This window comes from Periplaneta americana, chromosome 7 (genome assembly GCF_040183065.1).
Source record: "Periplaneta americana isolate PAMFEO1 chromosome 7, P.americana_PAMFEO1_priV1, whole genome shotgun sequence".
NCBI lineage: Eukaryota > Metazoa > Arthropoda > Insecta > Blattodea > Blattidae > Periplaneta > Periplaneta americana.
Window position 1 is genome coordinate 64,879,746 of NC_091123.1, and position 26,118 is coordinate 64,905,863.

Sequence of the window (26,118 nt, forward strand, 5' to 3'; positions counted from 1 at the left end):
TTGCGACATCATCAGATACGTTTGCTGTTTTACAAATTAAAATACGTTAACCTCTTTTTCTGCATAACATTTGAATATCAACGTCAATGGAGTTAAAATTTTAAAGTTAAAGTACAAGATTTAATATATATTTTACATGCCTTAATTTATTTGTTTGTGGTCCTATTAAAAATATTATGTGATTAAAATACAAATATTGATATAATAAAATATATGAAGATTTGTTTACAATTCATATACAAATTTAGTTCGTTTTATATCATATAAAATCTTTGTTGTGTATTATGCTGTTGCATGTGATCATAGTTTTTATCACAGCCTAGCATATACAATCACGAAGCTTTAGTTGTTGAGGGTAGCCTACTAGGAACAATAGACTGTGTCTGTGTCTGTGATGAGGCGATAGTAGCGAACCTAGTAGTTAGCAACTATCTATGGATGCATATTCCCTATGTATTGAGCTTCGTGACTGTATATACTAGACTGTGGTGTTACAGTGTTATTAAATGTATATTATATATGTTAGCTCTCATGTTCTGTCCACTCTTTCAAGAATGTCATTTCAAAGAATAATTGTGAGGTGAGGAAAATCGTTTTCAGGTTCTCGATTTTCTCGCTCAATCCGTCTGTGTCTTGCCTTGTGTTCACTTCCGTGCTCCACTCAAAACATTATGTTTAATTTCTGTTCAAAGGATTATTTACGAATTCCACTAACAGTAATAAGACTACGTACAGTTTATTTTTCCTCACTTCAGTTTCTTACATTTCCACACAAATAGAATTCTTGGCTCTGTTTTCGATACTATAAATGCACATTGTCAGCATTTATAGTTATCCCTAAGTGTTAATTGCCTCCCATGAATCCGTTACAAATATTCTACATCCATAACATTACAAGCAATATTATGACAACATTTCTCTCGCAAATGCAGACATGTCAATTCTCCATTACAAGTCGTAATTTTTCTCCTTCTACGCAGTTAGAGCGAGATTTGAACGTTGAAGCAATGATAGGAAAATTAGTATTAAATTCTGATCTATGCAAAGATTTTCATGGCGCCCCTATGCACGTGGTTACCAAATAGATAAAAAAAAGAGCTTCATTAGAACTTTATCTACCGCAGATAAGTGACGATAATGGATTGAGTGAGTTCACACGAGACTGGGTACGAGTGTAGGACAAAGTGGAAGAATGGCTGGACGCAATTGTGTAACGGTGCTGGCGATCTGGATATTCGTGTTATGGAACACGGAACACACCCTGCAACAAGCCCCTTTGCCTCCTGCAAGTAAGTCTTTTTATCATGGAAAGATGCGACAGAATATTTTAGTGTAAGATCACAGTCTAGTATACACAGTCACGAAGCTCAATACGTAGTAAATATGCATTCATAGATAGTTGCTAACCACTAGGATCGCTAATATCGCCTCATTACAGACAATGCGAAATAGTACCGGCACAGTCTATTGTTCCTAGCACCCTCACGACTCAAGTTTCGTGACTGTATATACTAGACTGTGGTAAGATAGTATCGGTTAGTACAGTGTACCGGAATATGGCTATGATAGGATGAATGATTTTGAGTTACGGTAACATAGGATAAATAGATTGCATAAATAGGTCAGGACCAGGGGCGGTGCGTCTTTAACGGGAAACGGGATTTCCTATCTTGACAATGTTACTATTAAGTCTTACATAAGGAACTTTTCCTCAAAAACTGTTGAAGGTGGATAGCTGTTTTATTACACCTCATGAACATAACTTGACTTTATGCTGAAACAGTAGTTTTTCTTTGTCTACTTATAGCAAATAATAACAAATAATTCGTGGTGCTACAGCCCTTTAAGGGCCCAGACCGACCAGTCGGCTGCTGGCCTCACGTCCACATGCCGAAGAAGAGGTGGACGATCATCCAACCAAAATGGAGATATGGTGTGGTTAGCATGATGACCTATCCAGTCGTTATTGCTGGCTTTCGCAACCGAACTTTGCTATCTATCGTAGCTCCCCAAGTGCATCACGATGCTGGGTGGGCACCGGTCCCATACACTGGCCAATATTTCATGAGAAAATTTCTTTCCCCATGAAGACTCGAATCAACGCGCATTCCGTAACGCGAGTCCTAGGCAGGATGCCTTAGACTACGACGCTAAAGAGCGGAGCTCCCTATTGAAAAATAATTTTTCCCCATTCATATATTTTTTCAACGATTTTCAGTATATTTCCTTCTGTAACATCTCCAGAACTTAACAAATTTCAAAAACATTGTTAGAATATATAATAAATATAAACGAGAATTCCATGCAAATTAATGTTTTTATAGGAACATAGGACATAGCTCAAACTTAGTACCGTCAAAGCGGGCTACTTGGACCCTTAAGGTGTTACTTGAACCCAGAAGAAAAAAATGTTTTCGTCGATGTAAAATACAGTTTGGTGTGAAAGTTGTGGTTTTTTTCTCTGCAAACTTTCATCTGTACAAATATTTTCACCTAAGTTACTCCAAAGGTAAGTAAAGTCCAAGTAGCCCGGTTTGACGGTACTTAACCATTTCATTACTTTCCGGTTCTAAATATGTATAGTCTACTTTTTCCGTGCATATTTGCATGTTTTGGCCCTTTTGGGGATAAAAACATGCATAATGCATATTTAAGCAATTTTTAGCTTAATTATACATATAATATACATTATATTCAGTTTAAATGAATGTTTTAATGGTTTTGACACACCAGTTTCCCGATTTTTATGTCTCTTATTTTTGCTTTAGAAATCAGAATTGAAGAAGGGTAAGAAAAAAACTAAATAACAGAAAAAAGTTCATTCAAGTTTGTACCCTTAACTTTTTGCGATGTAGAGAGGTCATTCTCAGCCTACAAAAAACATATTGACTGACAAGCGTAGGAACCTCAAAAAACCAATTTAGAAATTATTGTTAGTTGTTAACTGTGGAAAAAAGTGAAGTGAAATAAGAAATTTGTAACAAAAAGAAAGTGCATATTTTAATGTATTTTTCGCCTGATCGAGCATTTTCATAGTTTGATAGTGCATGAATGCATGCATATTTTGGTATTTTATATTGCATGAAATTCTCGTCTCTAATTATAAAAAAAGAACAAAATTTCAGCTTTCTAGATTAAATAGAAGCTGAGAAAAGGCTTGTATATATATATATATATATATATATATATATAGAACAGGACAGGGTGAAATGGGGCGAATATTACAGAATAGCTTAGTACAGGATTTGAAGGAATTGGTAGAGTAGGATAGAATAGCAGAGGATGTGATGAAATGGATGAAATCAGTATAACATAACACAGAACAGGGTGGGATGGGTGAGAATATGACAGAATAACATAGCACTGAATACGACGGAAATAGGTAGAATAGGATAGAATAGCAGAGGATGTGATAGAATGAGATGGAATACGACAGAATAACATAGTATAGGACAGGGTGGAATGAGTGGAAATATGATAGAATACGAGTAGCATAGCACTGGATATGAACGTTTGCAATGGACTGGGATTATCATAGTAGTTATTGTATCATGTATGGAGACGTGGATAGAAGGGGTACAGGCTCGCATGATTTCAAGGAATTTGACACCAGAGCAGTGGATGGATAAGGAGGTTTGGCGTTTGGTTTCCGGAAGACGGTGTCAGCAGTCATGAAACCGGAAGAAGAAGAAGAAGATGAAGAAGAAGAAGAAGAAGAAGAAATTATTGCAGAGGCTCACAGACACAACATATGAATAGTGTGTATATGTCTATGTAGCTAATTACCTACCGAAGTGATTTGTGGTATGTAGCCACCGACGTAACTAAGGATAATTGAGCTGGACTCGTTATCTGAGGTTAGTCCATGCGTGCGTTCAAATCCCGCTGGAAAAGATTACGTAGTATGGGTTTTTGCGAGCTTTCCCAAATTGCAAAGCAAATGTCATATAATATCAAGACGAATCCTTGGTCCCATTTCGAGAAATATTATTTCGCTATCACAGGGTATATGAAAACTAGTTAACCTGGCAGTTAATACAGCGTCGTTAAATAGTCCAAAGGAAATAATCTGAAACTTTCAATCAATCTCACCAATATCTGAAAGTCTATAGGTAACCAATGTTATCAGTGCACAGAAATATAACGAAACTATCAAATATATCGAAAATGATTAGTAAATAAATATATTCCTGATAAATTTCTGCTGAATATGAACAAAATAATAATAATTTAATAATTTATTTATTTAATCTGGCAGAGCTAAGGCCAATAGGCCTTCTCTTCCGCCCAGCTAGACTCTAATTCTAATTAAATACATTTGCTTACATAGTTATTACATTAATATCTAGATCATAAAACAACATGAAAGTAAATAATGAAAATTGGATAACTAATGTTAGTGTGACAATAATAAACACTGGTAAGAAATAGTTATAATAATAATGATAATAATAATGGTAATAATAATAATAATAATAATAATAATAATAATAATAATAATAATAATATAATTTAGATATTTATCTGTGATATATATATAACCATTAAACATTGAGAAACCTGAAACAGCTATTATTGTTGACAATAATTGTTAGAAAAATATCTCGTTAGCCTATTCTTAAATTGATTTGATGTCTGACAGTCCCTGACATTACTCGGTAGGGAATTCCAAAGTCGAGGAACAACCACAGTGAAAGAAAATGAGATTCTGCGTATAAAAATGCACATCCAAAATCTTACTGCGATCAGTTTTCGTCAGTATAGGCCTACCTATATCTGAAAATCAATAAAGCTATCAATAATGGAATCTTTGAGTATTCCTAAATAACGAAACAATGAATACGAACTATAATACATTACTTTTGTTAGTTGCAGTTGTGATTAATGTCAACTCTATGTCGCTACTGTAATACTCAGAATATGAAAATAGTCCCAAGATTTTGCTGTATGAAAAGTCGATTTCCGACATTTCATAAAGTCTCTCAACAATCGATTCATTAACCAAAGGAAATCAAAAGAATATGATTAATACAGATTATAATAGGCAAATAACATGTGTTTCTACAGTGAGATAAAGCGCTGAAGCTAAAAGAATGATCAAACATTTTACATTTCAAATGTATAGTTTTCTTTCAGCACCAACAATACACGAGGTAGATGGAAAATATTGACAAACGATTCCCCCATTATATACTATCAGAAATACTATTACAGTAGTACCAACTGCAAAAACTTAAACAAAATTATATTATAAACAAAGTCTATTGGATGCGAATATGATAAAACGTTGTGGTTAAGAATAAGTTAAAAATTTTCTTGTGCTAACTTTACAATATCATCGACATCTGACGGTCGAAATAACCTATCGATAAGTGATTATATCAGCGAACAAAATCAGAACAATATTAGGTTAATATGGATTCTAATTGAAGAACAAAACGCATTTGTGGTGAATTTCTATTAGATGGGGACACGACAAAAGTTCAAAAGTTAGAACAAACTTCAATTTTTATTGTGCCAATTCTAGAATTTCACAGTTTGAAATACAGCTTTAATTTAATTTAATGAGTATGGAAGGAAACAACAAATACCTGCATAGCACGCTAGTTTAGTCGATATATCTTACCCCCACCAAAATATAAAGTTTTATTCAACTATCGACAGGGGGCTAGATCTAAGTGCACGCGTGGTGTAACAAGTATACGTGACAATTCGGTGGACACGCAATCCTAAGTGACAGACCACAGTTTTTCCTTTTATATACAAATTTAATGTCAAGAAACTATTTTTAATGCTAGAATGTAACAAGAACACATTTTATTTTGCATTACTGAAGTAGAATGGCACAGCATGGTCTTATCATTACAATTCCTTCTTAATACACCAGATACATAAATAAATAAAATATTTGAGAACATTGATATTTTTATGATTACAAATAAGATGAATTGTAACTAAGGCAGTGACAGTTGATTTCCATAACCTAAAGATACGACTGTCGCATTGTGATAGCATTGTGTTACATTTAAGAGACATGACCACCTGTAAGACGAGATTTTTTACCTCCTATTATAAAATGTTAAATAAGGAAAATATTGACAAACGATTCCCCCCATTATATAGTATCAGAAAATACTATTACTGTAGTATCAACTGCAAAAATTAAATATACAGTGCGTTCGTAGCTCGGCCGGACCACTAAAACATTCAAATTTGAAAATTGTACTTTCAATAATTGTTCCTTTTAAAATTAGTCATGTTTATTTTTTATTTCATCATCCTTAATTAAAAGTTTTCTTGTTTATTTCATCATCCCTAATTGAAACTTTCTAACACTTGTTTATATTATTTAGGTTATGTTATTTCAAACAAAAAGTTTAATACAATTTTGCTCGTTTTTGCTTCCTTTTCGAGATAAAAACTGTTTTATATGACATATTTAATTGTGTGTTTTTGCGTAAGCCATTGATTTAATTTCCAATATGCTCAGTCAATTTAAGAGAGCAGGGTATTATGACAATAAATGACTGAAACAATGTTGGTTTTGTTCTTTAAATGTGCAGAAATTTGATCCGAACAATTGTAACTTTTCGTTCTGCGAAGGAATTTTACAATGTTACATTCATTCGGATTTCTGCATATTTAAAGGACAAAACTAAAATTCTTTCAGTCATTTATTATCACAATACTCTGCTCCCTTAGATTGATTGAGCATTATGGGAATTAAATTAATGACTTACGCAAAACACGTTATGAAATGTTTCATATGAAACAATTTTTATCTCGAAAAGGAAGCAAAAACGAGCAAAATTGTATTAAACTTTTTTGTTTGATATATCTCAAAGAATAACCCCTTGAAATTAATGACATTACTTACGATTCACTCTGTAATGTATGTATGTATGTATGTATGTATGTATGTATGTATGTATGTATGTATGTATGTATGTATGTATGTATGTATGTATGAAGGCTGGTTGAGTGGAAGAGAAGGCCTTATGCCCTGAACTCTGCCAGCGAAAATAAAACATTATTATTATTATTATTATTATTATTATTATTATTATTATTATTATTATTATTATTATGTATATTCTCTATACAAATCTATACGCTTTGACCGATATGTGCCAAAGTTTGCACATTTAACCTCATAACCAGGTGAAAAACATAGGCTACATTAAAATTGTGCAAGTGGATGTTACATTAATTAAAAAACAAAAAATAGAAATAAAATAAGACGATCAAACATTCATGTATAATATTAAAATGCAATCTTCTATAGTCAATTGTTTTTTATGCTCGACCATGCCGATATGTACTAATTATACACCTGGTAGCAGCCCTTTAATGGACCTCATTAAAGTACACCTATTCATTAAAGTTCAGGTGTTCCGCCAATCAGAAAACACCATTGTAGCAATATGAAAGCGCAATTATTCTCGGATATGCAATCGAAAGACAACTAGCGAAACGTCACGGAGGCTGGAAATCCAATACTGTCGCAGAAGGTTATGTTCTGTTACTATAATAATTAGCGTTAATTGTAAATAATATTCAAATAAATTCAATTTGTCATCTCGTTTTTCAATGTCTAAATCAATTTCAAGGTTATATCAAGATTAATGTTATTTTACTCTCTAGATTATATCAAGGTCAATGAATTTGTTTCTCGAAAAAAATCAATACTTTCGCGTCTGCGCACATCTCACAATTTACGAGATATTGCACAAGGTCAGTTCCGCTCCCCAGTCAGATAAGAATAACATGAATACTTATGAATAATTTCAAGTTAGAAATATGGTCGAGCATAAAAAGTCGTATGAAACTTGACTATAATGGTAATTAAGACGCTCGTATGAAAATTATGAAACTCGCTTGCGCTCGTTTCATAAATATACTCGCTTCTTAATTACTACCATTATAGGCTCGTTGCATAATGTACTATTATTAGGCTATTGTCTGTTGTATTCAACATCGACTTTCATGAGGCCATGGAAATTATAACACGAAATTAAATAACATTATTGATACACATAATGAAGATTAAAACTAGATAATTCATGCAATAAGTATCTTTACGCATTCCAGGATCGTATTATGAATTTCTTGATGCAATTGTAGATAGTGAGCAGACTGTTTTGTCCAACTTAATTCTTGCATACTTTGAAACTACAAAGATTGCTACCATATAATTTAATACTTATTGAATCACCAATAGTACTATTGCGAAATATTGACCAACCAAAATTATGTAATGGAACAAGAATTGGTGTGAAAAAATGTAGTAATAGAAGTGACAACATTTACTGGCGAAACGGAAGAGAAGATTTTTTTATCCCACGCATTCCTATGATACCCACTAACATGCCTTTCGATTTCAGTGCGACCAGCATTCGTAATGGCCATATTAAAATTAAGTTCAAGGACAGTCGCTCAAAGTTGCAGACATTAACTTAAAAACTCCGTGTTTTTCACATTCTCAACTATATTTTATACAAAGAAGAAAGAAATAAAATCTTTACACACATCAAAAAGCAATTCAGTGATACTTTTGTCATATTACTAATGTAACATGTGAATGTACGTAAGACGACTGAAAATAACACTGTATTAATTATAAAATATGTCTCTCAAAATATTGTTGTTCATGTCCGAAAATGTTTTACTGAGAAATTCTAACTGTATAATCACGTTGCCAATATCGTATGTTATGCGTTGTGGAAATAAACAAATTATCTTACTTTCCAAAAAAAAAAAAAAACTGGTATACCTCTCAGAATAATAGTCTTTTTGTCAAAAAATGACTTACTGCGAGTTTATATTGTATCTATATTCTGTGTATAAAATAAGAATTAATATAATATGTTCTGAATTTGTGAGATATAGTTTCTCAAGTCATATTAAAAAAATAAGCGTATAGCGGTCAACGGGTAAAAAATCTTCCAATATAAATTAAATTATATACGTATATATTGGTACGACAGATAAATTTTGGCTCTCGATGACACCCTAACGGGTTCAGACTGGGAACAAGGGAATTCCCTGTTTATCGTCAGCTGTCTCTGAAATTCAAGTGAAAGCACACACAGACATGAAATTACATGAAATGCACAGCTTCAGATCAATGTACAGATCTTATAATTATTTTATTTCTGCCTCTGTGCAAGCTCACATTTGCGGGGGGAGGAAAGTAGACGGCAGAAAGGTTGTAATGCTTTTTAATACGTTGACTCCCATGACTAAGATAAGCCACGTGAAATTTAACAGTCACTGACCGGCAGAGATAAAATGTAAGATAATTTAACAGTCACTGACCGGCAGAGATAAAATTTAGGCCTAAGATCTGTAGAACATTGATGCAATGCCAAGTGGGCCTATAGGGACCGAGAGGTATGTTTTTGTTTTGCTGAACTTCAAGACAATGCTAATTCGTTTAATGTTTGTGTGACTATAGCCTAAATATATGTTCGTTTGGTTTTACTTTATTTATAGTTTGATTTTTTTTTATTATTTTATTTGTATTTCTCGTGATGTGGAAGAGAAGGCCTGATGACTTTATCTACGCCAAAATAAATAAATAAATAAATAAATAAATAAATAAATAAATAAATAAATAAATAAATAAATAAATAAATAAATAAATAAATAAATAAATGTGTAAGTATAAGTAGACATATATATATACATACATACATACATACATACATACATACATACATACATACATACATACAAATTAAAACACATTTGAAAATAAGGCACATGATGAAATGTTTTCTTTTGTTGCCTGATCTGCAGTTGTTTTAAATTGAGTTAATCCTTTCAGGCATTTGGCTAAGTAGTTCATTAATTTACGTAAGTGACGCTATGTAAAGATTCATCTTTATGGACGAGGAGGAAAGCTTATTAAAGACAATTCTTTTGGTTCTCTATAGTTGAGTTTCTGAGATTTCCGAGAAGTCTAACAACCAATTTAATTAAAAAAAGAAGCAAAAAGGACAACTCGAGCAACGTCGGGTTCTTTCAGGTAGTATATGTATAGAATGAAAGTCTACTGGTTGCGAACATGATAAAACGTTGTACCTACTTAAGAACATGTCCAAAATTTTGTTCTGTTAAACCACAGTCTAATACATACAGTCACGCAACTTCAACACTTTTTCTGCCAACATTCGCGACACTAGCGCCCAAGCGGCAGGCAAGGCACTGGTCATAGGGTTGATACAGTCTCGTTCAGCCAGCACGTGCTTTAAAGGGATGCGAGATGTTATAATAACGTTTTAATCATGCGTCGGAATAAAGGCAATGTGTGCAATGACGAAAATTGCAGTAACAACAAGTTTAAATCTCCGAATTTGTCGTTCTTCAGATTCCCTAAAGACCAAGAGAAAATCATAACTCATTCATAACCAATAATCCACGTTGTAGGTAGCCTACGTATTGTGTTCTATAAAACATTTATTAGTTATCAGTTACCTATTTGTATGTCAGGAAGGAGAGTTTAAATAAAAACAAAGTAAATACCTGTTACAGTATATTATTTTTTTGCAGAGATCATATGTGTAAATGTGTAACCATTCCGATTTTGGATAATGTATCTACAGTTTTTAATGCAAGTAATTCCATAAGTTTTGTTTTCGTGTTTTTTTCTTTATATTTTTCAAAAGTTGAATGCTATATTGCATTCAAATAGGGATCATGGTGTTAATTTTTCAAGAATTCATGGAGTATTGTAATCCTTTTGCAAAATATTCACTTCTTGAATAAATCCAGACTGTGTGGATAAATTTCTGATGTGTTGATGTAAATTCATGTGGCAGATGTATTAAGTTCTCAAGAGCCTTTTTAAATTTAATATAAAAATCAATCTTTTCTGTAATAATTTGCATGACTGTTATTGGTGTTGATTTTACATTCCCAGTGATTATTTGAGCCGTTCAGAGCAGAAGGGTGTAATTCAAAATTAGGTAATGAGGTTTAAAGTAAAAATACAGCGCAAAGTAGCAATTAATATATCCTTCGTGCTATTCACTGACTACTAATAGTTTAAATAAATTCATTATTAACTGCTACTTTGCGCTGTATTTCAAAGAATGTTTACTTTAACCCTCATTACCCATTTTTGACTTACGACACTTCTGCTCTGAAAATAAAATTATGCCTACATTTTCTGAGTTAATTGAAGTTACAATTTTTTCAACAAAACTGTGTGTTCATTTATTTGTTCTCACCTACGTCATATTAACAGTAAGTGCATGTAAATTACGTATTAAATAGGTAGGATAATTTAAATTAAGCTTATGTGTGAAAACTGGAAATGTAATGTAAAATGCGGTAAACTTGCCATAAAAATTTAAACCATAATATCAGCACTATTTGTGACTCAAAATAATAAAGGAAATACCGGTTCTTAAGGGATGAAAAATAATGAACTTCATAAATCAATGTCTGTCATATTAAGGTTTAAATCTTCCCCTTTTTTATTTTCAAGTTTACCTCAGCGGCCGAGTTTACCCCAATTTGCGGTATGGAAAATAGTTAATTTCTCAGGAAATAGGGAGAGGAGTTCACCACGCGATGTACCCTGCGAGATATGCCCTACAATTTTGAAGCTACTAATTTTGACTCTTCTCACAGGAAATATAGGCTAGAGTTCTAATGATTCATAAATATATTTAGGAATGAATTGAATTAACCATCCACGTACGAACAATTATATTATTTCAAACTATGATACGTGATCAGGGCCATGATTCAGTTGTAAGGAGCAGAAAGAATTACGTTTATTCCCAGCTTCTGAAACTTGTAGATTAACTGCGTGTGAAATTCTTCTAGGATTCTAAAGTAAAATTAATAAGAACCATATACACTTACTGTATAGCATAAAAATATAAAATAAATTACGCAAAACCCGTTTTCTGATGTGTTATCATATGTCGTGTGCACACTTTTAACTTGCCTGCCGCTAGAGGGCTACTGTCACGCCAGCTGTCAAATGTTGGCATATTTTATACGTATGAGTTGCGTGACTGTATGTATTAAACTGTGGTTAAACTTAACAGTATCGTCGATATCTGACTGTTGAAATAACCTACCGATAAGTGATAAAATTACACAGGCTAATTGGAATTTCCCAGTATCTGATCGGGTCAAAAACCCTTAATTATACAACTGATATTTAACCCATTCGGTGAATTTCGGTGAAGTTCGGAGGGCCTAATTAGTCAAATCTACTCTTCTCACCTTCACATTGTGGCCCCCTGGGATCTTTTTTAAGATGTGAAAGAGAAAGTAGTGTACGGAAAACAACGAGAAGCTACCTTTCCCAAGAAAAACTGCAAACATGGCATGATGAGTCTTTTCACGGTAAAATACTGCGGACGTAACCGATCCCCTCATTCGGATGTCCGGGAGGGGGATTCAGGAAGCCTTTAATAGAGAAAGAAGCATCTTCTGCGGACCTCTGGAAAAAGAACTAAGGAAAAGACTAGTGAAGTATGTTGTGTGTCATTGTATGGGGCAGAAACATTACGACGAAATGAAGAGAAGCGAATAGGAGCGCTTGAAATGTGGATATGGAGAATAACGGAACGTGTGAAGTGGACAGACAGAGTAAGAAATGAAGCTATATTGGAAAGAGTGGGTGAAGAGGAATTGGTTAGGTCACTTTCTGAGAAGAAACTGACTACTAAAGGATGCACTGGTAGGAATGGTGAACGGAAGAAGAGTTCGGGGCAGAAAAAGATATTAGATGATAGACGACATTAAGATATAAATGGATCATATGCGGAAACAAAAAGGAAGGCAGAAAATAGGAAAAAATGGGAGAAAGCTGGGTTTGCAGTGAAAGATCTACCTTTGGGCAAACGCTAAGAATGAATGAATAAGGGTTATAACTGATATTATTGATGATGATGATGATGATGATGATGATGATGATGATGATGATGATGATGATGATGATGATAGCTTTTTGTTTAGGGTTGTCGCCGTTTGCCATTTCCCACACTCGTGTAATACTTTCCTTTCCAATCTCCCTCCTTCAGACCTGTAGATGTCATGGCCTTCCCGACGTCTTGCTTCCGGTTATGTTTAGGCCGTCCCGTCCCCTATTCTTTCGTTGTTCAGGTATCCAACTCAATGTTCTTTTAGGCCACTTTTCATCTCTCATTCTCTTTATGTGGCCACGTCACTTCAGTTGTTTCTCCTCATTGTGCTCGTCATTAACCTTCCTAATTTCCTGAATTCGAAACACACCCATATTTCTCCAATAATCTGTGTATAAGGCACTTGATGTTCTTGATATACTCCGTGTGTTAAGATCTCAAGTTTCTCCTCTGTATAAACATATTGATTCAACAAGTGATTATTATATACTGTATTTGTGGTTTCTTTCGTAATTTTGTCACTCTAAAGCAGCCATTTTCAACCTGTGTGCCACGGATGATCCGTTGGTGTGCCGCGAGAAAATGAAAATAGTGAAGGTTGTAGCAAAAATTAAAAAGAGCATTAAAAAAGTGAATCCACAAGAGTCAACATTCAGCAAACACAATGGAGGTGTGCGAGTGTCAGGAAAGAGAGTGACTGACACTCAAGTAGGGTTGTTAGATAAGTTTCACAAAGCTCCGTCGTGTAACACCGTTTTGTTACAAGCTGTTGGTAAGTTTCGCCATACAGGAAGTGTCCTCACTCAAAGAAAAGACTGCACAGGTCGGCCTGTTACTGTGACAAATAATGATAATCATAGACGGCTTCTGACCCAGTGTTACAGTCTGTAAAAAGAAGTCTTAAGCGAACAGCTTTGAAAATTGATATCAGTGCAAAGCGCCATTTGGTGTGCTATATCTACAAAGGTGTACTTGGCCCTTATTTTGTGGAAGACGATGGTGGACATTCGCTGACTGTTAACCAGGATCAGTACAGGAACCTCATTATCACAACATTTCTGAGGGATCTGCGAAGACTTTGTCATGCACAAAACATTGCACATCATACTCAATGGTTCCAGCAAGATGGATCCACCTGCTACACTGCCAGAAAGTCATTCAATTTTCTCCGGGAACATTTTGGTGAACACATAATTTCCCGTGGAACATATTTTTCATATCCACAGCATTCACCTGACCTTACACCACCCGATGTGTATGTATGGGTATCAATTTTTCGACAGAACCTGCCGACAATAATTGTGGAATTGCGAGGAAAAATCGTAGAGTTTTTTCGCCACTTGCAACAATCAACATCTGCAAACATGTTTCGAAACCTACATAAACGTTGTGAGTATTCTTTGGAACATAATGGAAAGCATTTTGAACATGTTTTTTTATAGAGAATGTTAAGAAAAATGAGCTGTCTTCATGTTGATTTTGTACTTATATTGTACCAATTTTCAGTTCAATAAACATTTACAGCATTGTCTGTTTTGGAGATCAAATGCTGGTATGGTCACAAGGGATACCGTTGATGTTGATAGACGATATCCAAAAATCTTGTGTAATGCCATCTAACGCAACATCTGTTAGCACTGCCAGCGAATCCTACTCCCACGTCCTCGTTGTGATCCCCAGGCAATACAACATTAGTTGTAGCAGACGGGAGAGGGTGAAGACGAGCTTTCGGTGCCTTAAACCCGAAACTTTCAACTGAGGGAGCAGACCCCTACAGAAAAACGCACTCAAGTGAGGCTAGCAACCTACTAGAGTGGATTATAGATTACTGCTCAAAGAATCAATGGTGCCTTGGACAACTGGTACCTGCTTCCGAACACAATAGCACCAATTGAAATAGAACAGGATAAAATTCTAATTTAAGAGGAAGAAGAAGAAGAAGGAGAAGAAGAAGAAGTTTGTTTTGGCGCATACTGTATTATGGTATGTATTATCTGACAACAAATTTAATCCTTTGGTCAGGAGTTCCAACACTTAAAGGTATTTTGTCTTACTAAAACTGACTTCTACACCTGTTTTTCCACAGCCGTGGGACTGAAGCCGGATGGTCTATGGCGAGTCCTTGGCATGAACCGCTTTGATTTGATCCCCCCCCCCCTCTTTGATTTGATTACCTGGTTGGGTTTTTCCGAGGTTTTCCCCAACTAAAAGGCGAATGCCGGGTAATATTTTGGCGAATCCTCGGATCTCACCTCATCTCACTACATCTCGCCAACATATTGTAAAAAATTGCACAAAATTGTAAAAATTGTAGAAAATTACTAAATTGTAAAACTATAAAAATTTGTAAAAATTGTAATTGTAATATTGTAAAATATTTGACTTGTTCCACATCTTAAAGCTTCATTGCTCATGTAAGATCTATGGAATAAAATAAATGAATGAATGAATTTTACATCTTGTACAGTAGTTTTCGTATCATATAGGTCACGTCCTCTCATCTGAAGCATTTATAAGTGAATTGGATGGTGTATAATACATTTTAGTCCTGTGCTGTAGCATCATTGTTTAAGGCATCATGTCTAGGACTCCCATTACAGAATGCGTGTTGGTTTGCGTATCCATGGGGGAAGAAATTTTCTCATGAAATTTCGGCCAAAGTATGGAACCGATGCCCACGCAGCATCGTGATGAATTTGGAGAGCTATGATAGGTAGCGAAATCCGATTTCGAAAACCAATTACAACAGCTGCAGGCATCCTACTAAACACATGATAGCTCTGTTCTGGTTAGACGATCGTTCACCTCTGTTGAGGTTTTGGTTCTTGATTTGCTGCTGTGCCACTGCATATTTATAGTTCATTTTCCCTCACTTGTAACACACCACCAGTGGTGTTATTCTAATTTTTTAACAACCTGTTCTCTTCGATAATGACAGCAAATTAAAAATTTTAATATCAGATAATTATATTAAATAAGGTAAAAATAAGCGGCTAGAATTATGCAAATGAGAATGTAAAAACTGGTTGATAAATAATTACTTTCTTTTCCAGCCATAGGATCAAGTTGTGGTTTGGACGAAAGATGTACGAAAGATATACCTAATTCCTTCTGCTCTCAGGTAGTAAACCTATGTGCCTGCAAAGATTCGTTCGTCCCTCATCCAATGAACACATCGTGTCTGCCAGGTGAGTGAGCACATTGCTAAACCAATCTTCTATTTCATAAGAAACAATATAATGTAAATGCTACTTATTTTCTCATTCAACTTTTGTACAGAGTGTAAGTGAAATAGTGCTGCAGATTTTCAGAGTGAATAGCTCATGTTGCAGGTAACTAAAAAGTGTAATATGGTACCATATTGGTGCAAAGTCCATAGTTTTATAAAAAAAAAAAAGTTTTTTTTTCCCCAAATTTTTAACATCTTCTTATTCGGTAAATATTACAAGTAGGGTCGTGGTTATTGTCCATATCGATAAAAAAATTGAATAAAGAATCATTTATCCCTCTGCCGTATTTCAATAGTGTGGACGGTTTTCGTGTAAATTTAATTTAAAAACTTCTAATTTGAAGCCACTGACCGAAAACAATCATCTTGCAATATTGTAGCCGGAAAGGGAGATGGATGGTAGTTCACTAAGGCAGACAGACCTGAGTTCATTGAACTCTTACATCTGTATTACGAGAAAAAAGAGCAGTGTGTTAGTGGCTATGTTGCCAGACTACTGAAACTTCCAACTTAATTTTCTAATTAACCGTGCATTTAATCACAAAACGTAATATAGATTTTCTATTCATTTAAGTGTACCCTATCATCCCTTTCAATCTGTTCCAAAAGTAATCTCTATTCACTTCCAATGGAGCTTACTGTTTTCTAGTACCATACCTTAAAATGTACAGGTTTTAAGAAAAGCCAGAATTTCAAGAGCATCTAGGTCCATTTCCAATGGTGTCTACTGTTTTTTTTTTTAAGTATTTCAAAATGTAAAAGTTTAAGAAAATACAATTCCAAGAGTAATTTCTGTTCACTTCCGTTTGTTCCTAGTATTTTAAGTGTTTCAAAATGTAAAATTTTAAGGAAGGATACAGTTTCAAAAGTAGCCTCTATCAAATTCCAATTTTTCATTCAGCTCTCTTGAAGTGTTTCAAAATATAAAAGTTAAAAGTTTAAGGGAATATGCAGTTCCAGGAGTAGTCCTTGTCTATTGTCAATGATCCCGATAGATTTCTTGAAGTGTTTCAAATGTTACAATTTAAGAAAAGATGAAATTTCAAGTATGGTCTCTTTCCACTTCCAATACTGCGACAGCATTCTTGAAGTTTTTTCAGAATGTAATAGTTCAAGGAAAGATGCAGTTTCAAGAATGATCCCTCTCCACTTACAATGCCTCGACAGCTTTATTGAAGTGTTTAAATTCCAAGAGTTGACCCTATTCATTTTCAATAATCAAACAGTTTCCTTGAAGCGTTTCAAAATATAACAGTTTAAGAAAATACGTTCCTGGAGTAGTGCCTGTCCACTTCCAACAGTTCTGACTGTTTTGTTGAAGTGTTTCAATATGGTATATAACAGTTTAAGGAAAAATGCAGTTCTAACATTTATTTCTATCCACTTTTAATGGTTCTGCCAATTTTCTTGAAGTGTTTCAAAATGTAACTGTTTAAGGAAAGATGCAGTTCCAACAATAGTCCCTCCCTATCTTTTCTCGTACATCTAATAGTTCCTATAGTTTTCTTGAAGTGTTTCAAAATGTAAGTTTAAGGAATGATACAATTCCAAGATTGATCCCTATTCACTTCTAATGGTTCGTATGATTCTCTTGAAGTGTTTCGAAATGTAACAGACTAAGGAATGATAAAATTCTAAGATTGGTCTTTATTTACTTCCGGTGCTTCCTACAGTTTTACTGAAGTATTTCAAAGTGCAATAGTTTAAGAAAGATCAGTTCCTATCTACTTATAATGGTTCCGACAGTGTTCTCTTGAAGTGTTCCAAAATGTAACAGTTTAAGGAAAGATGCAGTTCCAAGAGCAGTTCCTATTTACTTCCAATGGTTCTGGCAAGTTTTCTTGAAATGTTTGGAGATGTAACAGTTTCAGAAAAGATGCAGTAGATAAACTCTACCTTTCGAAGATTGGGTCTACACTTGTTTTCAGCTCACAGATGTTTGAGATAAGTATTCTATCTGTTGGAAGCATTATATATATCTAAATTATTCAACGAAATGGATTTAAATATTTCTAATCATTTGGAGGAGTAGAATTTCACTTTCACCATTTTTCAACCCGAAGATAAGGTAAATCCAAACTAGGAGAAGTTGTGATTTCTGAAAGTTCAACCGAAGATCCTTTAAAGAAATAAAAGTGACTGTACGCAGCTGGACACAACCAGAAAGCAGAAACTCCAAAAAATCTATGTTTTCGGTATTAATGGTTGGAAAGTGTAAAATTTGTAAAACTGGAAATAGATATTTGCAGTATCATAATATTTTCTTATTACTTCAGGCAGAAATGTGATGTTCTGTTTTGTTGAAATGGTTTCAGTTGCCAAATCTCTGGGCGATCCTTGTCAGGAGACGATTCAGTGCAATACCAACATCGAAAATTCGATTTGCAGCGACCAAGGGACGTGCATCTGCAAACCCAATCACCATGATGTTACATCTACTAAAATCAAGTGCGTCATCAGCAAAGGTAAGTGGCAAGAGACTACTTAGAAGTTCATCGTTATGGGATACTATTTAAACTCGGACACTTTATTTCAGGTTAAAAGCAAGTTACAGAAGAAAGGTTTAAAATTTCAACCGCTTACCACTTCAAATTCAGTCCTTTGAAGTGCAATTTCATTAGAAATTCAGTGACTGGTTTTGATTTTAGTGAGTTCGAAATAACATTACAAATTAACAAGTCTGCAAAAATGACAAAACTTGTTGTTAAATATACAAAGTACTATATATCTTTTGCCTCATGTTTTAATAGAGAGAAAAAAAGTAACTTATCCAAAAAGCTCTCTGAATAAGACTGTTTAACAGAATGTGTTTTTGTTTCACTACAGATAGGTACTGTACTTAGTAGGGTAACATTGATGATAACAATGATTACTAATGCGAGTATGAAGTTTAATGTGAGAGAATCATAAAACATGAATAATCAAGGATTTTAGGCCTCAAGTGCAAGTGTGCTGGTCTTCCATCCAGGGTTGCCAGATTTTAGATCTACCAAAGAGGGACATTCTTTTTTCATCATAATATACAGTAGGATACTTACATTTTATTTTAAAGAACGAATGGTACTGGTATGAACATGGACGGAGTTGACATTTTCATGACTACAAAAAAAAAATGAAAAACGAAATAAAGAATATCCCTTTATATACATTAAAAGAAACTAATATGAATCTCAAAATTGAAATTTTAATTAAAAAAGCATATTGTAGATACATGTTTCCAATACAAAATAATATTTATCTGGCTGTAAGTTACATCATGTTTCTCTAGCATCTTTCTGAAGGGCTTGTAGCAATAATATGTTATGCCAAATTATTAACTTAATGACTTAATAGTAGTTCTGACTCAAAGATTTCCCCAGCTTTTTTTTTTTTTTTTTATTAATTCTAAAGCACATATTCCAAAAGATGGCACTAGATGAAACAAAATATTTAAACTTCAATGTTTATTAATTGATAACAATAACATAACATTTACTGAAACCTGAATTCATATTCATTTTGTGACTTACCGTAAAACGGGGTGACTTGATACACTAGGGGGTTACTTGATATGTTTTGTAGGTTGATGTTTCGAAACGAAACATCAACAAACATCAACCTACAAAAAGTATCAAGTCTCCCAGCATATAAAATGGGGTGATTAGATATGCTGGAGGGACTTTATACATTTTGTAGGTTGATGTTTCGGTTCCGAAACATCAATTTACAAAACGTGTCAAGTCCCCCTAGCGTATCAAGTCACCCCGTTTTACGGTACCATATTACTGCTCGAAATCCATAATTTAACATACTGTGCAGTATACAGAGCTTCCTACATATTTATTACTGGACTTCAGCATTTTTAACAAGCTTTTTTCCATTCTCTTTGCCATGCATTTGGGATGAACGTCTCTTTTTAATTGCTTAGAAACATCATATTGACGAATGAATTAGCTGTTACAAACCTTACACTTGGCAAAATATTCGTTTTTTCCAATATGAAAACCTACATTTTTAAGAAAATTAATTTAAATTTGTTGTAATTAGTAAGGCCTAGAACAAAGTAGTTACTAGGTAACGATACAATTATGACGTTACTTTTCTAAAGGAGGGACGTTTTGCATCCCGCCTCGAATCGAAGCGGGACTTGGGACTCTTATATGAAAATCGAGACATGTCCCGCCAAATCGGGACATCTGGCAACCCTGCTTCCATCCAGATGGCCCAGGTTCGTTCCCCTGTCAGATCGTGACAGAATTTGTGGTGGACAAAGTGGATGTTGCAGAGGCAGGGTGCGAATTAACGGGGGAGGGAGGTGGGGTAAAGTTATCCCCCTCTCATAAATTCATATTAACATTCCTGCTAAGAACAAATTCTATCCCCCTCACAAAATAAAATTGTTTCAATACGAGTACACTCTATAATTAAATTCAACAATCTACTTGCTGAATTTAATTCAATGTCTCTTGGAAGTCGTAGATTATTTGCTGAGCAACTTTTATTATATAAAATATTCAACAGTCTACTGAATAATATATTATCACAAATCCAGATTAACGCTAGAACATCACATTTAAGAAATCGTCAATTGTTATATTATAGAAACCAAACTCTTCAGCACATAAAAATTCACCAGTGTTAAAAATGTGTTCAAATTTCAATGAAATATGTAAAACATGGGATCTAGATTTGAGCATTTCTTACATGAAATATAAACATTTTCTTATTAATATACTGAAGGTAGTTGATCTTAAATAATATTGTTATCTATTTGTTACTCTATAATTTGTAATTTATGCCTACATTTTACATCTTTTGGTTATGATATCTATACTTATCTATTTTTCATTTATTTTTATTTTGTATTTTTCATTTATATCTATATCTGTGTCTTTTATTTAGGTAGTATCTATTTGTCTGTTGTTTTTTTCATTTTTAATTTGTATTTACATTTGTATTTACATTTGTATTTTGCATTTATATCTGTTTTATTTCTCTTTTCATGTTATCTCCAATTTTATGTTTTAAGCAAATATCTGTACTGTCTATTGTAATTGGGGCTTTGCCCTGTTATAGACACAAACAAACAAACAAACACAGAAAATTATATTGATATATTTTCATCACCGTCAAGCTGACAACAATCAGTAACTTAGAAATTACACATCTTATCTTAAGCCTGCTCATGGATGTCAAGTCAATTAATTTTAAAAGTGTGATCCAGTCATGATGTGGTATAGAGGTGAGTTTATTCATTACTTCATTATTCTTACTTCCAATGGCTACGTTTCATCACAGTAATGTCAATTATTATTATTATTATTATTATTATTATTATTATTATCATTATTATTATTATTATTATTACTTGAAGTCTTACAATACCTATATGAAAGTGTTTGAACAATTCTGCTGCATTTTGTTACATTTGGGGAAGTTACGTCGTATTGAACAGATATATAACAGATTTTGTGAAGAAAGTCTACTATGTTTAAAATAAAGTGAAACTTGGAGACCAAGACAAACTATGGGTACCAAATAAAGTTTGCTGCTCCTGTATTGTAGGGTTAAAGTTGTGGACGAAAGGGATGAAAAAGTGCATGTTATTTATATTCCATGATATGAAGGGAACCAACAAACCACCATGACTGTTAATTTTGTGTAGTTAATATTTTGGATACGATGTAAAGAGTAAGAAATAAATAAACTTGTACCGGTATACAAAGTATCCAATCAGCCATTAGGCAGTTTCAATTTGAACCCTTCTGTTTCCATACAAATGGAGATTTGTATCAGCCAGAACCTCAACCAGAGGTATACCCTTTAGTTAGTCAGGGTGCGAATTAAGATTTCTGATGGGGGGGGGGGGGATAGAATCCTAGATAGAGAATACCATACATACAATTATTATTATCTTCATTCGATACCACTCAATGCTTGGTTGCACTGAGTTGCTTGTGTTGCATCTTGATTATTTTAATAATTATATCCATGTCCAGGCTTAAGGTGAGATGTGTAATTCCTAAGTTCCTGATTGTTGTCAGTTTGCCGGTGATGATAATACATCAATATTATTTTATTTGCTTACTTTATACAGACGTGGACAAATTATTAGAGTAAAACATTTTCTTGAAAACGTAATATAATTCGTCATATCAACTATCAGTATAATTCACAGAGTATCTATTGTTGTAAATATGATTGTTTACATCTTCTGGTATATTTTTCCAATGGTTAAGTATAATTTTTTCTGGCTATGTTGGCACTACTGGTGTTTTAATTATATACTGCAGAAGATATTCTCCCATGGCCTGCAAGAAGACCGGACATGAACGAAATTGAAAATCTGTGATTTATACTGAAGAAGAAAGTGAACAAAAAGAGGCCTAAATCAAAACATGGACTCATTTAAGCACTGTCTGATATCTGCTAATTGATGCTGACGTTCAAAGAAAATGTCAAAATTTGGTTTCCAGCATCCCTAACAAAATCAACGTGTTAATAAAGAATAAGGGAATGTTCACAAAATATTAGTAACCTCCAGACTCAATTTTCTGTTCATTATATCTGTGCAAAATACATTTTTGTTCATTATTTCTACCGATAAATACAGCATCGTTGCACATATAATTATTTTAGACCACCTCTGTGGTGTAGGGGTCAGCATGCTGGTATCTTACGCAGAGGGCCCGGGTTCCATTCCCGGTCGGGTTGAATTTCCTGGTTGAGGTTTTTCAGGGTTTTTCCTCAACCGTAAGGCAAATGCCAGGAAATTCGGGCCACAACATCCCTGAAAATCACCGGCCTCATTCATCACCGACATCATATTCATAACAAATCAGTCATACGTATATAGTCGCCATCTAGTTCACAACAATAGAACCAGTCTCAACAATAGTACACAGGCCTTCGGATTTCAACCAAAGATTAACTCGCAATATGACCAAAGATGTTAAAGCGAGTATAAATAACAGTGAGGAAAAAAAAAAAATTTAGTCTAATAATTTGTCCACGTCTGTAATGTACTTTATAAAGTATACTCGTGTTAAAACAATTATATTTTGTGAGGAGGATAGATGTTATCCCTGGCAGGGATGTTAATAAGAATTTATGAGAGGGGGATAACTTTCCAACAGGGGGTAAATCCCCTGGTATTAGTACATAATATAATGTAGCTGTTACTGGAGTCCAGTCCTTTACAAACAACTATTTTGGTTTCTGGTGTTGATATGTCCTTCTCATTCCTGTATAATATTTTTGTAATTTCAGGTATAAACGACAGTTGTACCGACAAGTCAGAGTGCTACTTGGAAGACGATGGAGACCACCAGAACATAATCTGCGATGACAACAAGAAATGCAATTGCAAACCAGGATCTACACTTACTGCTGATGAGCGCAGCTGCAAGAGTGAGTATGCAATTGACTTTCGATCATCCTGATCGTCATTAATGTCCTCCTTATGATCAAACATCCAATAATCATCACAAAGATTCATAATCAAATTTCTGCTTTGCACATAAAGTACCGGTAGTTCTAAAGATATACTGAAGCTTAAGAGATGAAATGGGTGAAATTTATATTTTCTACATTTTTTAAAGTTAGAGACTTAATTTGTTTGTATACAGCAACGTAATGTTATTAGTATTAATGACCCGAATTTTCTTTGGTATCAGTTTAATAGTTTTCGAATTATTAACATTTTTCAAAATATTTTTACTTTCCAAAATGTAGCTATGTCCAAGAAATATGCATTACAGGCGTGAAAAAAATTGTATAGCATCTTTAACACACATATAACTTAACAGTAGAACCATAAATTGAATTCTGAATGTATGAGGGATCTGAAAAAAATTTAATCCATTCAGTTTAAACATTTTAATTTTTTAGTGTCTGGTTAGTATATTTAATTATGTAGTTTTGTTAACTATACTTCTCTGAAGTTGCTCTAAAAATTTCAACTTCTTAGCATGAAATTTATTGAAGTCTGCAAAATTTGACCGAGTAAAAGAAGTAAAAATAGAAGTGTGAAAAATGATTTTAAAATGTCGATTTTTCAGTCACAAAAATCAATCTTCTTAATGTATCCAGCTGTTTGCTGACAACATGAAGTCCACTATAGTCCACTGTAGTCTATTCAGTTGTTGTTTTTCACGAGAAATGAGGGGTGTTCATTATACTTAGATGCCTGTTGCTAGTAGCCAGAGGTGGGGTGTAGTCAATATATACTGTAGGGCTGTGTCTTTTGCAACTGGTACTGATGATTTTAATTTACTTCTTTTGTGGTTTATGGATGGACAGTATAGAAGAATGTGTTCCAGATCTTCATCATGATTATTGCACCACAGACAAGTAAGATTATCAGAAATGTGAAATCGGTGTAGGTACAATTGAGTGACAATGTGACCTGTTCTGGCTCTTGTTAAAAATGTTTGAACATGTCTGGGCAAGTTTTTGTACATTTCCAGGTAAAATTCTCCTGAGGTAAAATAGTCCCTCAATCGGATCTCCGGGTAGGGACTGCACTGAGAGATATCAAGAATCATACTAAAGTACTTATATTTTTCAGTCACAAAAATCTGTTTGTAGTTGTGAAATATAATTAAACATGTATTTTGAGGACGATTATGTTGATAAATTTAGCCAACATATACATTAAAGTTAATTGATTATTTTTTTAGAAAGAAAAAAAAATAGAATACAGAAAATGGGGCTTTTCTCAGAAAAAAAAATAGCCAAAATTTCACTCATTTCCTCCCTTAAACAGTCATTAACAGTTTTAAAGTTATTTTATTCTTTTACTCTTCATATATAAAAACAACTTTCTCTTCCAGGTTCTGGAACCACCAGCATTTTGTCTGTAACCTGCCTCTTGAGTATCATAGCTTTACATCTGGTGACGTGGAAGTGATAAAAACTTCAGAAAACTGCAAGAAAGCAAAATCTGCAGTGATCTAGTGTTCAAATCGTTAAATTAACTTTTCTACTAAATATAAATAGATACTTCCAACATAACTTCTCAATATTTTCACAATATATTTTTAGTAATATATTTTTAAATATGATTATTCAGATAAAGTCTGACTAATACACTTGTTTAAGTTTATTTTACTGTATGAAAGGATTTATCTAAAAATCTAATCTGTAGTAATTCTAAGGATCCTTCTGCAGTCATCAGATTGAAGGCCTCCATGAAAAGTAGTGCAAAATGAAGTTTTTTAAAAAAGTTAGCTGCAATATGAACTGGAAATGTAAAGCAAGAAATGTCTTGCAGAAATAGTGCAAATGTCTTCTTTCGAATATAATTTTTAACAGACTACTTGAACGCAAGATTTTTGCATTATTAGCTGGACCAGAAGGTGGAAAATCTGTCTTGTGGGAAATACACCTGAGTTACCACTCGTAATAAAGAAACAGAAAATTGGATAACCGTGGAGGTAAGAATGCAAGTCCATATGCAGTGATGGACTGTAAGATAGACAACTAGAAAAAAATAGTGGCTCTTACAATACCAGTAACTAATGTTTTATGTATGTACACCGAAATATATTATTTTTAGTTTTAATTCATATAAAACTTTCTCATGTATTATGAGTTTTCTTCCAATATCATTCAAAGAATATGACGTCATGAGACAGGTGACCACTTGCAATTGAACAGGCAGATGCTAATCATTTAAGCATGATCGTGATTTTGGTGTCATGTCCTTGAGTTTTAAATTGTTGGCTTATAAATGTGGAGGCAAAGATTGCTCTAATTTTTAGACACAAAAAGCTTTCAATATGTTATCCTAGACAAGTCACTGCACTTTATATGAATTTGCAACTTAAATTTTCGGACAGCAAGTATTTTTTTTTTTTTCTTCAATACGTCTTCGAGGTACCGTACAATAAGATTGATAAGATAAAATCTGACACTTTTAGTGTAACATGAGATTCAAGCAGTCTTCACTAGATGCTACACATATCAAAGCGTATGCACACTACCATCTTTCGAGCTTTGCATAATGTACTTACAAGT

The 26,118-nt window shown here is 33.8% G+C and overlaps 1 protein-coding gene across 1 annotated transcript; it reads left to right on the plus strand.

Moving 5' to 3' along the window:
• Positions 1 to 1,129: 1,129 nt before the first annotated feature.
• On the plus strand, positions 1,130 to 25,663 carry LOC138703163 (uncharacterized). Its single transcript, XM_069830825.1, has 5 exons — positions 1,130 to 1,289; positions 15,944 to 16,078; positions 18,435 to 18,584; positions 23,368 to 23,508; positions 24,933 to 25,663. The coding sequence occupies exons 1-5, from the start codon at positions 1,193 to 1,195 to the stop codon at positions 25,007 to 25,009; spliced, it is 600 nt and encodes a 199-aa protein (XP_069686926.1). The 5' UTR covers positions 1,130 to 1,192; the 3' UTR covers positions 25,010 to 25,663.
• The last annotated feature ends 455 nt before the right edge of the window (positions 25,664 to 26,118 follow it).

Excerpts from the sequence above, each read along its gene's own strand:
- LOC138703163 (XM_069830825.1), top strand. The coding sequence starts at position 1,193 with ATGGCTGGACGCAATTGTGTAACGGTGCTGGCGATCTGGATATTCGTG. Across the intron at positions 1,290-15,943 it reads AGCCCCTTTGCCTCCTGCAA|CCATAGGATCAAGTTGTGGT; the intron begins GTAAGTCTTTTT and ends TTTCTTTTCCAG. Across the intron at positions 18,585-23,367 it reads CAAGTGCGTCATCAGCAAAG|GTATAAACGACAGTTGTACC; the intron begins GTAAGTGGCAAG and ends TTGTAATTTCAG.